Below are 15748 nucleotides of genomic sequence, written 5' to 3' on the forward strand. Positions count from 1 at the left end.
GATCTCTTGAAATATGTAATAAACAGTTAAAATGTCAACACAAATGTTTTGATAAGAGTTGTGCTATCAATCACAACACAAGAAACTGGTCCAAAAAAAGTTCTCAATAAATAACAAAACAAATTTCACCTTTGTAAGAGTTAGGAAATCTTTGTATTATTTGCAAGAATTATTGAACATTACTTCTGGTGCAACTTCACGAATCAATACCCTGTGGTCCATAAGAACTGCTAGTGCAAATAATAAGAACTGCACTGTGTTTTAAGATCAACAACTTTTGCCTGCACTAGAAAATATAAATTAAAAACATAATGATATCTCATGACAGATAAGATTTATTTTGCCAGCTTATATACTTCCCATATACAACAAATTGACAGTGATGATCTTTTTAAGAGCCAAAACCAATTCCAAAATTAAGGCTTCATTTACCAATCCAGATCAAGTAGCTTTGGCCATTGTGGCAATACCATCCCTGAGGTCTTCATTTCATTTGAAAATTTATCTTGGTTAGCTGCATCCAAAATTCAATGGGGCGTGGGGGGACCATATATATGTTATAACTTATAACTCAATTGAATTTATAAGAATCGGGACTTACATTTGTGTCTACTGCTTCTTACATACTTCTGCAATATTCTTAGCTACCTATGAATTGGAACTTACATTTGTGTGTATTGATTGATACATATTCTTATCTACCTTGGTTTACATTGAGGACAAAATTTGAAGAAACACAAAGGTGGCCATTGTGGACTAGCAGGTAGCAACTATCCTGGCAGAAATCCCTTAAGAGCTTCCAACCTTCCCATCTGATAACAACCGTTTCAGACCCTCTCTGAGACCAGGATTAAGTGCAGAACAAGAAGTCAAAACATTGAGCGACCGAACCACACCTTTGCGAACAAGCAACTGAAAGGCGGACGACACGCCTTTAACAATGACACTTCTCCGTCCCACATCATAACGATCCACAAGATGCAACAAGAACTCAAGAAGAGCATGAGTCATGTTGATGAACTTGGGAACAGAATGCACCATGAGCAGAATCGCAGGCTCAATGTTCATGATACTATCCATCCTTTCATCAAAGAAGAGCCAGTCATAAAACAAAGCCAGTTTCACACTCTCCTCCACATGTTTCTTCCTACAACACGTCAAAAGCCAACCAATCAGTGCCCACCTAGGAAAAATATCAGACTGAATGATCTCATTTGGAGGGTGGTGTGCACAACATATAAACCTCACAATATCAACTATAAGAAACTCTTTATCACGCTCATTCAAAAACTTGTTAGCAAACCAAAGCTGGTGCCTCCTGTGATGCCCCAATTTTATATCCGTTAACAAAAACCTCAATTGGGTTTCCATCTCAGGACTAATCCTAAGCAGAGAATACCTACTGGAAGTCCTGGTGCAGTAAATCTGAGAAACATCCTTAAACCCAACAACATTAAACACAGATGGATTGAACACAATGTCTTGTAATAAAGCCTTAAACTCGGGAACATGAGCTAAATCCTGCAACAAGCGAATAAAATCCCTCCCAATTTTCAAACACAAGTGAAACTCTTCCCTCACTATCTTCACACACAGATGAATCTCCCTCCGCTTCAAAGTCTCCAACTTTTCGATATCCAACCGCTTCAAAGTCTCAAACTTTTCGACACAAACCCTAAATTGATCAGATAAAACCCTAAGAAACGCGTACAACGCAGACGACAAAACGTGCGGCGCGTCTTCCAATAAGCGATCGAATTGTTTTAAGAAAAGGGTCACCAACTCGGAGCAGAGGTTCAAGTTGCCTTCGGTGCAATCGGCGGCGGCTATTTGGCGCAAAAGGGAGACCAAAACGGCGTCGTAGCCGATGGCCAAAACGTGGACCATTTCCTCGGTGAGCCAGAGCAACTGCGTTTTGACGGAGTGGAGAAGTTTGGGGTAGAGTTGAAGGACGGCGTCGAGGAGTAAGTTGACGAAGGTGGCGTAGCCGTCGGTGACGATTGCGTGCAAGTGTTTGATGTGTGTTTTGGAGAAATGGGGCTCCGTTAAAGCGCCGTGAAGAATTGCGCCGTTGAGGAGGGCGTATTGGTCGGGGGTGGGAATGGATAAGGAGAAAGGGGGTCTCAGGGATGGTTGCAGAGACTCGAAGGCTACCCTCAGCGACGCTTCCAACGCGTTTTCGGCTTCGAAAGGTGCTGTCTGAGTGAGCCTCCACGCCATTAAAGAGAAACCTCAAAACACTGTGTGGAACAACACTAAGCCAGATCTGAATTCTCTTCGATTAAGTCTAATGAAGATCCAACAAAGTAAATTCAACTTAAAAAAAATACTTAACCACGATTCATATTTACGATCGATTTCCAACTAAAGCAAGCTTTGAGCCCCTGATTTGAATTTTTCTTTTGGTAGATATATTTTTTTTCGGTGACATTAATATAGAGTATCAACATCTTAGTAGGCTTTTTTTTTCTTAATCATATTATTTTCATTAAAAATAAAAATTGAGATATTTAAATCTTAAATTAAATATTAAAATAAAATAAAAACTTAATATTGATATGCACTTTTTCTCTATCTATACACCCTTTGCTTGCCCTTTTATCCCCTTTGTCTTTAAACTCTTCTCCTCCCTCTCCCTTCTCTTCTCATCCTTTAAGTTCCACCCTTTCCTTCCAAATATTTTGGTTAAGAAATACTTAATTCATCTTCGTCAAGTTTTCTTCTTCCATCTTTCATCCCCTCTTGTAGAAACTTCCTTCCTTTTCCCTTTTTCATTCTGGTTGTTAGAATGCTCGTTGGAACTTCTGCTTCTTAGAAGATAAGTGATTCTTAGAAGATAAGTGACGAGTTGTATCCAACCCTACAACCCAATCGCACACAACTCTATTTGAAAAATCTTATTAATAATCCTATTTGAAAACTCCATTTGCATGTCTTTGACACAAGAGATCTTGTGCTCAAATCATGTCCTTATTGATAATATTTATTTTGGGTTTTTCAAAAAATAAAATAAAATATTTACATAACAAAGAATATTGATAAAAGAATTATTTATTTTTTTATCATTCAGAAATAACAATGATTAATCATTTGTTTACATATAAAGTTTAGCACTTCTGTGTCTTGTTTAAAACTCGGAAGGGAAAAACCATTAGCTAATGCAACTCGATTCTTGATATCAAGACATTTTAGCCAACTGTTTATTTTATTTTATAAAATAAAATGCCCTTTTAATAGTTAGCCAACCAAACAAATTAAAATAGAAAATACTTACTTCTTAGGTAAGTAAAAAATAAAACCCAATTCATGAATATTTAAAAGAATATATATTTAATACATTTTCAGATAGAGAAATTAATATTACAATTACTTTCAAAGAGATTATATAGTGTAAAAGTATTTTATGAAATTTACACAAATTAAGTTAATTGTGAGATCTTACTCCCTCCATCTCTTTATAGTTGTTTTCTTAAGTTATTTTACATGAACTAAGAAAAAATTAATAAATAAATAAAAGAAAATATCAATTTTACAAAATTAATCTTATATTAAGTAATTATTTTTATTTTTTTAGTTCATATCATTAATATCATAAGGAATATAAATGAAAAAAAGTAATTAATATTACATTAATAAACTAAAATGATAATTATCTTGAGATAAATATTTTTTTCTTACACGACAATTATAATGAGACCAAAAATATATATTATATATTTGTAAATATAAATTAAATGTAATTAAAATCTATTCAAGTTGCATCATTTTATTATTATTTTAAAACAATAATAAATAAATCCTAACTTACACAATAATTAAAATAAAAATTAAATTTAAATATTAAGTATCTTTTGTCATAGTAAATTAACTATTCTAAATTTGAATTTGAAAGCTCTAGTTAACTAAAAGTTTTAGATTCTAAGTTTTAAATATTTAATTGTATTAAATAATAAGAGAAATAATTATATTGTTTATAATGAATATCTCAAGACTCGAGTTTTACATCACAACTTTATTAAAAATGTCGGATATATTTATGTCTTTGATCCCTTTTTTATTAAAAATTATATATTTCTAATATAAAATATAAATAATAAAAAAGAAAAATGACTTTACCCAGCACCAAGGTGTTTAAATTACAAAAGCCCAACCACTGGAAGAATGAGAAGCCGAGCTAGTCTTAATCGGCTAGCACATCCACAAACGTCACAGTTGGCTTTCATGCACAACACGAAATTGCCTTTTTTTATTCTTCAAGAAATTATTGTGTAAACTTATTTTTTAATTTACTTATATTAATTTTAAAGTTTTTTCTAACAAGCATTAATAATATTTAGAACGGAAATAAAATAAGAAATATCAAAGAAAAGCAATAGTTTTCAATTAATTAATCCTTAAGTAATTTAATTGCTGTAAAAAAAAGGTAATTTAGTTTTCACCCATTAATCCTTAAGTAATTTAAAGTTTTTTCTAACAAGCATTAATAATATTTAGAACGGAAATAAAATAAGAAATATCTGACTGAAAAAAAAATACACTAACCATTTTAAAATTTAGAATAACACTTCAATTATTTATTTAATTTGATTAATTGAAAAAATATTTGATAAAGTTTTTGAAAAGATAATTGTCTCTTCATCATTCCGATTGGCACCCTGTACAAGCCACAAGAGAGACATAAGCTTTGGTTTTCTCACTCTCCAAGACCTCTATACAAACAAATATTGGATGTGAAGTTGTTGCATAACTTGCATTGAACAATTAATAGAAATAACAGAAAAGTAAAAAAAGAAATATGGGTGCTTTCGCTGAGAAGCAAGAGGCTTTGGTGAATAGCTCATTCGAAGCATTCAAGGCAAACATTCATCAATACAAATATACAATGTTGTGTTCTACACCTCGTAAGTTTTTTTTTTTTTTTTTCTCTCTAAATACGTGTCTTTTATAGTATGTTTTTGTCTTTTATAGTATGTTTTCCCTTTCGTCGTTTGTTGTGTTTGAAAAGACATAGTGTAATGTGAGTGGTTTTGGTTTGATAAAAATGAATAGGATACTGGAGAAAGCACCTGCAGCAAAGGACTAGTTCTCATTTCTAGCTAATGGAGTAGACCCCCAGTAATCCTAAGCTCACGGGCCATGCTGAAAAGCTTTTTGGATTGCTAAGTATTAGCTAACTAAAATTATAGCTATTTTATGTGATTAATTTTAAGATTAAACATGTACTTAACACTCTTAAAGTATCAACAAACATACATTGAATTGTTATTTATATTTTTACCATATCTCGTACTAGGAATTGTATATAAAGTCCTATTAATTAGTAATTTGTTGATTATTTTTCTTTCATGATTATATATTTTTCGAATTGTAGTTGCGTGACTCAGCTAGTCAACTTAAAGCAAATGGAACAGTGGTGGCTAATGCCGCACTTGGTCCTCCCTCTCCTCCCCCCACCCTTTCCTTCTTTTGCCACCCACCTCCCCTCTCTGTTGCATATCTTGAAAATTCTTGTAGAAATACTAGATCTCCTCGTGAAAATCCAACAAAATACTCCAATAATAGATCTTAAGAATCAAATCTTGAACCTAAGATCTACTTGCAAGAACCTTTATTGGAGATTACTTAGGGTTTACTTTGCCTTTTTATTTTATTTTTGGGCTTGACATGTAATTTAGGCACACAAGATTTATGTCATTGTCCATCGATCTCATATAATTCAAATATCGGGTACTTTTAATTTGTATTGATAAAATTTAAATTATAAAAAGTGTATTTTTTGAAACAACATAAAAAGTGTATTTAATATATAATTAAAATTTAAATATCTAACTAAGTAAGAAATTGAAGTATTTTATAAAAAAAACTGACTCATCGAATTTATAAAGTAATTTATGTAACAAAAATTAAGAGTAATTTAAAAGCAATACATAGATGAATAGGAGTGTTTTTATTAGGAAGAATAAGAGTGTTAATAATATCACACGTGAACCTCTTAAATCAAGTAAGCTAAATCTCTTTGGTAAAATTAAGATTGACCTACATTATTATTTTTATCAATACCTACATCAATACAAAAACAATAATTTTTTATCAATACCTACATCAATATAAAAAAAATAAATGATACAGTTACATTAAATATTCAGAGTAAAAGCTTTGACACTCATTTATTTTTATCTAACTCAAATATAATTTTCTCTATTAAATAATATTTATGGTCTAAATTTTTTTTAGCTATATTGCAGCTCGAGTCTTGATATCATGACATCTTAGCCAACTAAAGCTCAACTGGCTCAAAGGCAGGAATATTTCAAAAAAAATTATTTCATATATATTAATATATTGATTAAGAAAATAAAAAAATTATACTAAAAGAACCATGACTTTACCCAGCACCAAGGTGTTCAATTTTCAAAAGCCACACCACTGGAAGAATGAGAAGCCAACATAGTCTTTCATGGACTAACACATCCACAAACGTCACGGTTGTCTTTCATGCACCACACGAAATTGCCTTTTTCTTTATTCTTCAAGAAATTATGGCATCAATTAGTCTTAATAGTCAAATTCGTAAAAACTAACAAATTGATTTTTAAAAAATTAAAAAATTCAAATTAATCACGGGATATGTATAAATTATGATAGACTAATCATTGTAAATAAGTTAATGATAAAGGCAAATTTCCCCAAAGGGGGTGCTTTTACAAAATATTTCCCCAAATGAGGTCCTTTTGAAAAATATTACATGAGGGGGCTCTTTTCTACGTACTTTGCATGGATAATATAACAAACCGCCATTCCTAGTGGCGAGTTTGCTGGGAAAACGCCACATGGCACGAAAAACGCCACTCCTAGTGGCGAGTTGCCCAGTTGCAGGCCTAAAGGGGAGTTGCAATTGCAACTTGCGATTTGAGTGCAAGTTGCAACTCCCATTGACAACTCCCATTGTATAATTAAATTAGTTTTATATTTTATTTTGTAGTTTCCAGTAAAATAATTTGTATGATAATTTTTTTTAAGTAATTATTAATTAAAACTAAATGTCAGCTTTCAAGTAATTTTTTTAAATACATACATAAATTTAAATAAATTACCAATTTATTTTCCGATAAACAAAGTTCAAAGCTAAAACAAATGTCACAAATCTTATTGATTAATTTTAATATAAAAAATAAAACTCTTTTCAAACTTCTGTTTTCTTCGTTGAGTTATATTTGAAAGGAGAAAAGGATTTTAAACTTTTCGTAGAGTTATTCTAATTTTGCGGTTATCATTCTCATTGGCAATTTAGGGCAGTATAAGTACATACTCAAATATCAGTTTTCCTCACGCTGTTTCCATTGTATTTTTGGGATTTTTTAAATACATACATAAATTAGAGTTTAAAATAACTCTACGAAAAGTTTAAAATCCTTTTCTCCTTTCAAATATAACTCAACGAAGAAAACAGAAGTTTGAAAAGAGTTTTATTTTTTATATTAAAATTAATCAAGAAGATTTGTGACATTTGTTTTAGCTTTGAACTTTGTTTATCGGAAAATAAATTGGTAATTTATTTAAATTTATGTATGTATTTAAAAAAATTACTTGAAAGCTGACATTTAGTTTTAATTAATAATTACTTAAAAAAAATTATCATACAAATTATTTTACTGGAAACTACAAAATAAAATATAAAACTAATTTAATTATACAATGGGAGTTGCCAATGGGAGTTGCAACTTGCACTCAAATCGCAAGTTGCAGTTTCAACTCCCCTCTAGGCCTGCAATTGGGCAACTCGCCACTAGGAGTGACGTTTTTCGTGCCACGTGGCGTTTTCCCAGCAAACTCGCCACTAGGAGTGACAGTTTGCTATATTATCCATGCAAAGGACGTAGAAAAGAGCCCCTCATGTAATATTTTTCGAAAGGACCCCCTTTGGGGAAATATTTTGTAAAAGCACCCCCTTTAAGGAAATTTGCCTAATGATAAATTGATCCTCAAAAAGATAATTTATTTTTAAATTAATTATTAAACATTATAACTAAATAACAAAATGATCTCACAAATTAAATACATGACTAATTTGTTATATTTTTTCATATTTGGAAACTACAATTTTATGTCATTTTTATGGATTAATTTATATACTTTTAAGAACAAATTTAACTATTTACTCCATAAATTATCGATTATTGATGTTTACTAATTTTGAAGTTTTTGCTAACAAGTGTCGTCCTAAAGTAATTTAATTTTCACTCATTAACAAAAAAATAATTTAAGAATTATAAAATTATTTTAATAATTGAAACGAGAAGAAAGGAAGAAGAGATTGTGAGTTACAGTCTCTTTGTCCCCTAACAATTAATACTTAATGATAAAAAATAGTAATTTGACTGTTAAAAATTATAAGAAAGAAAATAATATATTTTATAAATTCTTTAGTATCCGAATTGTATATATATTTATTCAATACTGATTGATACAATTCATATTAATATAATCGAGTTTTTACTGAACATACATTTATTAAAAAAAATCTCTCTAGTGTCCATTTATTCGGCGAGAAGGCTTCTCGTGCTTTACACACTTTAATATTATTATATCCCCACCCCCACCAAAAAAAAAAACTGTTATATCTTTCCAGTACATTTATTTCTTTTATTTTTACAAAGGAAACTTCACGAAAGTAATTACAAAAAAGATAGTGAACATCATTTTTTTAGTTAAGATGAATTTTAAAATCACACTTTTTTATATTTTTTTGTTACCCTTTTCATTATTGGGTGAAATCTCATAGTGAAACTATTAAATAGTTTGGGCTCAAGTTTTATTAGTAAAGTCTGCATGAAATTTAACTTAATAATAGAGAGAGTTTTGGAAAGGTAACGAATGTTAGAAAGTGTGATATTATTATAGTTTTATTTAGATTAATAATTATGTTTACATGAAAATTGACAATTTATTTTTAAAATTCAGAGTAATACTTAAATTACTTATTTACTTTAAGATTTTGAAAAGATCATTTGGCTCTTCATCATGCCGATTGACACCCTCCACAAGCCAAGAGAAACTTAAGTTGTAATTTTTCTCACTCCAAGCCTTCTATATAAACACGTATTGGATGTGAAGTTGTTGCATAACTTGCATTGAACAATAGAAATAACAACAAAGAAAAGAAGTGAAAAAAGAAATATGGGTGCTTTCACTGAGAAGCAAGAGGCTTTGGTGAGTAGCTCATTCGAAGCATTCAAGGCAAACATTCCTCAATACAGCGTTGTGTTCTACACTTCGTAAGTTTTCTCTTAAAGCATGTATCTTTCATTCTCTGTTTTTCCTTTCGACATTTTTTGTGTTTGAAAAGAGATAGTGTCAATGTGAGTGGGTATTTTTTTTATTAATTATTATTAAAAATTAATAGGATACTGGAGAAAGCACCCGCAGCAAAGGACTTGTTCTCGTTTCTATCTAATGGAGTAGATCCTAGTAATCCTAAGCTCACGGGCCATGCTGAAAAGCTTTTTGGATTGGTAAGTATCATCCAACTAAAATTATAGCTATTTTATGTGATTAATTTTAAGATTAAACATGTATTTAACACTCTTAAGATTAAACATGTATTTAACTAAAACATGTATTTGTTGATTATTTTTATTTCATAATTATCTTGTCACATATTATATATTTTTTTGAATTGTAGGTGCGTGACTCAGCTGGTCAACTTAAAGCAAATGGAACAGTAGTGGCTGATGCCGCACTTGGTTCTATCCATGCCCAAAAAGCAATCACTGATCCTCAGTTCGTGGTATGATAAATAATAAAATGTTACAATAAATGCACATATACTTAAATTTTACATGGTGCAGTGTTATGATCATCATTTTTGTTTAGTAATGAATTTACTTAAAATCTTAAATTATGTACTTTTTGAAAGTTTTATATGGAATTTTAATTATAAGGAAAAATGTAAGAGCTAATCCATTAGTGATGTTTTGTCTGTAGGTGGTTAAAGAAGCACTGCTGAAAACAATAAAGGAGGCAGTTGGGGACAAATGGAGTGATGAATTGAGCAGTGCTTGGGAAGTAGCCTATGATGAATTGGCAGCAGCTATTAAGAAGGCATTTTAGGATCTACTATTGCCGTCAAGTGTAATAAATAAATTTTGTTTCACTAAAACTTGTTATTAAACAAGTCCCCGATATATAAATGTTGGTTAAAATAAGTAAATTATACGGTATTGATAAACAATCTTAAGTTTTATATATAGTTCCATATACTAAAGTTTGTGAATCATAATCGATGCTTTATATAAATAAGTTCATAAGAATTTATATGTTTTAAAATTATTTTACCCCTATAAATTCAAATAAACTTAACTAAATGGGATAGATGTTTTCCTACGAAAAAAAATGAAAATAAGTAACAGTAAAATGCGTTAGAAATAGTTATTGTGGTAGATAAATTCAAATACATTGAAAATATTTTTATCAATTAGATTAATATGCCAATGTTTCTGATTTTATTACTTTAAAGAATAGCAGGGGTAAGAGGGGGATTAGCACTCAAAAACTGACATGAGGCCAGAATGTTACCATGGTAGCGCAATCGATCAACTATTAACATATACAGTAAATCTAAAAGATTAAGGGTTCGTTTCGTAGAATTAAAAAAAAAAATTCAAGTTTTGAATTAAAATATGATTTAAAATGTTAATTCTATATTTTTTTTCTTTTTCACTTTCTTTCTCTACAAATGAGAAATTAGAAGCTCAATTCCATTGCACGGTATACTCAAACCATAATTACAATTTATCACGCGTAAATAGCAGAACGTACGGGTTGCTGAGAGACTAACAAAGATATTCAAGGTCCAATTTGTTATACATTTCCGCCACTGATGAAAGAACATTACTATGCAAATTCCTTATAGAAGAAAACATTTACCCTTCTCAATTCTCATTTGCAGCAAAATCACACTCTTTAAGCTAATTGATTGATTAAACTGGTGTAGAATTATAAATAAATCAATAAAATGAGATCATTTTGAACAAAGTGAAGTTGATTTCTCACTTCACAAAGTTCGCCAATACTGATGGTAACTTTTAGGTGTGAAATAAGATGGGCTGAATAAAGTTTTGAATAAATTGGTTTCATGAGCCTATTTGAAAAGGGGTTTGTTTTGTGTGAGCGTTTTACTTAGGGGAATGACGAAACACATATTTCGCCAAGAGAAATAACGAAATAGGTGCATATTTCGTCAATAAGAACAACGAAATAGGTGTAGATTAGGTCAGGTGCAGTGTGCAGAGTGGATTTTGTCATCCTCATTGGCGAAATAGGTGGTGGTGCTGCTTTGTCAATTTATTTAATAGTGAGTCGAAAATAATTTATCTAATAATGAGTCAGAAATAATTTATCTAATAATGAGTCAGAACCGCCAAAAAATCCACAAAGCAGCACCACTTATTTCGCCAATGAGGATGGCAAAATCCACTCTGCATGCTGCACCTATTTTGCCAATGTGGATGGCGAAATCCACTCTGCACACTGCACCCCTATGCACTGCATACTGCACACTGCACCCCTACGCGCTGCATACTGTTGCACCTGACCTGACCTACACCTATTTCGCTATTCCTGTTGGCGAAATATGCACCTATTTCGCTGTTCCTCTTGGCAAAATATGTGTTTTGCCATTCCTTTAAGCAAAACGCTCACACAAAACAGACCACATTAGCAAAATGTTTCAAAACAGATTGGGAATTAGTTTCTAAAAGAAACCACCCCGAGGTCAATTTGCTATAAAATTTAAACTTATTTAAATAATTGAGTGCAACTATAAACTTAAATGTATTTTTTTTTTGTTTAAACATATAAGTACACAAATAATGAATCCAAATATAATAAATTCACTAATAACTCAACTCGGTCATCTTTGAAATCATGAATATATTTATTATATCTATACATAATCCAACAATTATATAATGTTTTATTTAACAAACAGTGATTAATGTATTGAAATTAAAATTAAATCATTCAGGTAATACCAAAATTCAATCATTAGCAGAAATAATTTTTTATCAGATTTTATTTAATTGTCCGCTAAATTTTAAATTAGTTAGAGTTTCTTTTCTTTAATGAACCGGAGGGTCAAGATAAAAAAATACATTATTTTTTTTAATAATTATCATATTATAACAGGTAGTTATTTCAAAGCAATTCAATGCTTCATTTCAACCACCAACATTTAAAAGAAATAAAATACAAAATAGTACTCGTGGTTTTGTGTCTGGAAAGCTCCAACCATAATTTAATCCAAAAGTTGTCTATTGTAACTTTAGCTTAAATAAACCATGGTTTAAGACTTTCAAACTCGTAACCAAACACAATATAACTCTCGCTCAAAATTAGTTTATATTGATACTTGCTACTTACAAGGGAGACTTAGAACCGTTTACAAACACAATTCTGACTTCTGAGTGTAAATGTTATGTAATGCAGTCATTTAATATTTTTTAGTATAACCATCGATCCTTCAAAGGAATGAAAAGAAAAAAGCTTGCTTAATTGACCGAAACTTATATTATTAGACCCCATGAAATCACAAATATCCAAAAGTATCTTCTATGTCGTCTAGTTAGAAAAAACAAGGGGACGAACTAGTTATTTGTATAGCCCTTGTTTCTTTTCATTAGTTATATACCTTAGTGGGAATATCACACTTTCTCTCTATAGTGCATGCAGAAGTGGAAGGACCATGACAAGGTAAAATTTCTGTTTTGTTATTTCTAATATACAGCACATGTACACCCACATCCACAATGATTCCAATTTTTAGTGTGCTGATAATAAACACTAAAATTAAACATGTTTCTTTCTTATTAACATGAATTGTTAGTTATACTATAATTGCATAGGGAAGAACATATGGAATACCTAGAATTCAAACTACCAATTTACACCATGTAAGCTCGGCAATACTCATTATTATAGATAGCAAATTATGTGACATGATATGATTCAAAGTGGCAGTGTTGAACTATGAAGCACCAACACCGACACGGACACCGGACACGACACGGACACAGACACGTGGACACCTGTAATGTCCAAAATATAGAACGTAATACGGGTGTCGTGTCGGTGTCGAACACTGACACGGACGCGTGTCGGACACCGGACACGGCAAGGGGCTGAAGTGTCCGTGCTTCATAGGTGTTGAAGCCTACTATGAAAACGGGAAACAATTGAAGGATGGAAAAGGAAAGTCGAAAATATGCAATTTGAGTAGGCATGGCAGAGATAAATTCCAGGAGAGATTGGATTTCAAATTCTCTGATTTCCAAGCTCTGGAGGTTTTTCTCCAACTCTCGATCTCTCTTAGTATTAAAAAGGTTCCTGGTTACATATTAATAATATTATTATCATTATTATTATTTTTGCAGATAGAAAAAGGGTGGAACAATCTTTTTGTTTCCATTATTAGTATAGAAACAGGGGAAACCATAGCTAAGTCTGGCAAAGCAACAGTACAAAATGGAGAGTGTTGTTGGGAAGACTCCATTCTAAGTACTATATGGATTTCTGATGATTCTCTATAAGATAATGAAGGCTTCCTCCTTAAACTTCTTGTTGTCATGGTCTGTTGTTGGTTACCTTTGTTGCTTGATTATGTGTACTACACATTTGATTTTGTTTATTCAATAAATTTAATTTATATGAACTATCAATGTAAACATTTTTATACAAACATTTAATAAGATTTTACCACTCATTATATGATGGTAAGGTAAGTTTCAATTAGATGTATGTGTAAAATGATTTTACACTGATAATATATATAAATTAAACTCGCTTAATATTGTCTAACATAGCTTACTCAACCTGAAATGGCATTGTTATTACAGGGATCTGCCAGGTTTGGGACCCTTGGGTAGGCTACCATTAATTTAGCAAGTTACATTAGACCTGAAACTTCCACTGCATCATTACCTTTGAGACAACATTGTTCCTATAGGACAATCTTACAAGTAAGGATTATATTTTTTTAATTTTAGTCTTTTTAAAATTTTAATTTTTAATCTATGTAAGAGTTCGTGCTTTAGGAGCTAAAATTGAAAAGGCGTAAATTATAAAGATTAAAAATTGAAAAGGAACCAACTTAGAAGGACTAAATTCATAAGCTATTTTTCTTTTTAGTTTAATTTTCTTCAAAGCTTTGAATCAAGGCTAAACTCTCCGTTTGAGAAACAACACATGTTCACCATTTTTTTTATACAAAACCTTAAAAATAGGAAATAAAAATAAGCATTTTTGTAACTATTTGTAAAAAAACAGAGAATGAAAAATAAACTAACTTTCTTGGTGTCAATGATAAACTCTCAGTTTGATAAACTACATCTGCTCACCAGTTTTTAAACAAGTCTTTAAAAAATAAAAATGATGCCATCTTTGTAAATATTTATAAAAACAGAAAATGGAAACAAAAATATTTTTAAAAATCAAATATGCCCATAGCTACTAAGATAAAGGTTCAATGGTTTTGTATATCTGCTAGGTATAAGAAAACTTTTTTATTATCCGCTTTTTCTACCAAGCAATAAGTAGAAACAATTAGCATCCTAAATTTACATCTAAGTTTCTTTACAATTATGAATTATTAAAAATCTGATCCTCTTGTTCTCTCTCTCTTTCTCTCTCTATCTTTTTATTCAGGTTAAAATATAGTGTTTGACCCCAAGAAGCAAGTTCAGGTCTGTTGTTTATGGAATAACTTTATTCTGCTATAACTTATGTGTGATTATTATAAAAAACAAAAATGCACTAATTCTTATGGGATAGCACAGGAGGGATGGAAATTCATATGTGGACGAAATGAGTGTTTGCTGCTCTGATGATTTAGACAGTATATCCGATGTATCTGACAATACATTCAGCAGGACTAGTGGATCTTCACATTGGGACCATTTAGAAAATACATATTATCGAAGAGAACTGAGCAGTAAGGTATGAAGATTGTTTAGCTAATTTAACTTTATGTAATCAACCATTTATATAATCAAAATCATATGCTTCAGCCTTAAGTCATTCAATTGTATATGATAAGAGTGAAATGTGTAGTGTTCCTACTTCGCTTGTAAATGAAAAATTTTGTATTTTGGAAATTGGAATGTGTAATCGAGCTGCTCTATCATTTCAGTAACTGTCATTGTTCAGTGGACATAAATCAAGAATTTAACTAGATTCCTTTTCTGTAATTTAAGCAGTTTTTCATTTTCTTTTTGTATAGTTTCCTCTCTTGATAAGCTCTTGTTCAAATTGGCTTTCTTCAAGATAATAAAATCACCTTATGATGTTACATAGAATAAGTCCAATCGCAACATGTTCAGATCACGAAATTGAGATTTCCTTGTCCTTTTGGATTGGGATGTCTTATTACAGCTGTATGCAGAAGATGGAGTTAGTTATTTTCAGTTAGAGGGTAGTTAGATTAGTTGGAGTTAGTTATTTTCAATTATCTGATTCTGCAGTAGATACTACCATTGGTGCCTCATTTGCTTTACCTTCTCCTTCTGTGAGAAGATCCATTAGAACATCAAACCCTCCACCTTATCTTCTTGATTACATTAGACCTCAACCTAGACAGAAATCTCACCCTATACAAGATCATTGCTCTCTGGTTCACCTCCACTCTCCTTATAAGGACTTCATTGCTCAGGTTTCCACCATTTATGAGCCACAATTTTATCATCAAGCTGTTCCT

At 31.0% G+C, this 15748-nt stretch overlaps 1 protein-coding gene, 1 long non-coding RNA gene and 1 pseudogene across 2 annotated transcripts; 2 read left to right on the forward strand and 1 right to left on the reverse strand.

Moving 5' to 3' along the window:
• Nucleotides 1-553: 553 nt before the first annotated feature.
• LOC114402615 lies at nucleotides 554-2411 on the reverse strand (annotated as a pseudogene).
• A 2278-nt stretch (nucleotides 2412-4689) lies between these two features.
• Nucleotides 4690-5324, forward strand: LOC114402753. The gene is made up of 2 exons (XR_003664503.1): nucleotides 4690-4901; nucleotides 5050-5324. It is a non-coding gene; the product is annotated as an uncharacterized LOC114402753 (long non-coding RNA).
• Nucleotides 5325-9111: 3787 nt separating this feature from the next.
• On the forward strand, nucleotides 9112-10245 carry LOC114402755 (leghemoglobin C2). Its single transcript, XM_028365422.1, has 4 exons — nucleotides 9112-9275; nucleotides 9404-9512; nucleotides 9683-9787; nucleotides 9985-10245. The coding sequence occupies exons 1-4, from the start codon at nucleotides 9178-9180 to the stop codon at nucleotides 10108-10110; spliced, it is 438 nt and encodes a 145-aa protein (XP_028221223.1). The 5' UTR covers nucleotides 9112-9177; the 3' UTR covers nucleotides 10111-10245.
• Nucleotides 10246-15748: the final 5503 nt, after the last annotated feature.

This window comes from Glycine soja, chromosome 20, assembly GCF_004193775.1.
Source record: "Glycine soja cultivar W05 chromosome 20, ASM419377v2, whole genome shotgun sequence".
In the NCBI taxonomy this organism is placed as follows: Eukaryota; Viridiplantae; Streptophyta; class Magnoliopsida; order Fabales; family Fabaceae; genus Glycine; species Glycine soja.

Bases quoted from the DNA above. Each gene is read 5' to 3' on its own strand.
- LOC114402755 (XM_028365422.1), top strand. From the start codon at position 9,178: ATGGGTGCTTTCACTGAGAAGCAAGAGGCTTTGGTGAGTAGCTCATTC. The intron at 9,276-9,403 runs GTAAGTTTTCTC...AAAAATTAATAG, and splicing joins AGCGTTGTGTTCTACACTTC to GATACTGGAGAAAGCACCCG. The intron at 9,513-9,682 runs GTAAGTATCATC...TTTGAATTGTAG, and splicing joins CTGAAAAGCTTTTTGGATTG to GTGCGTGACTCAGCTGGTCA.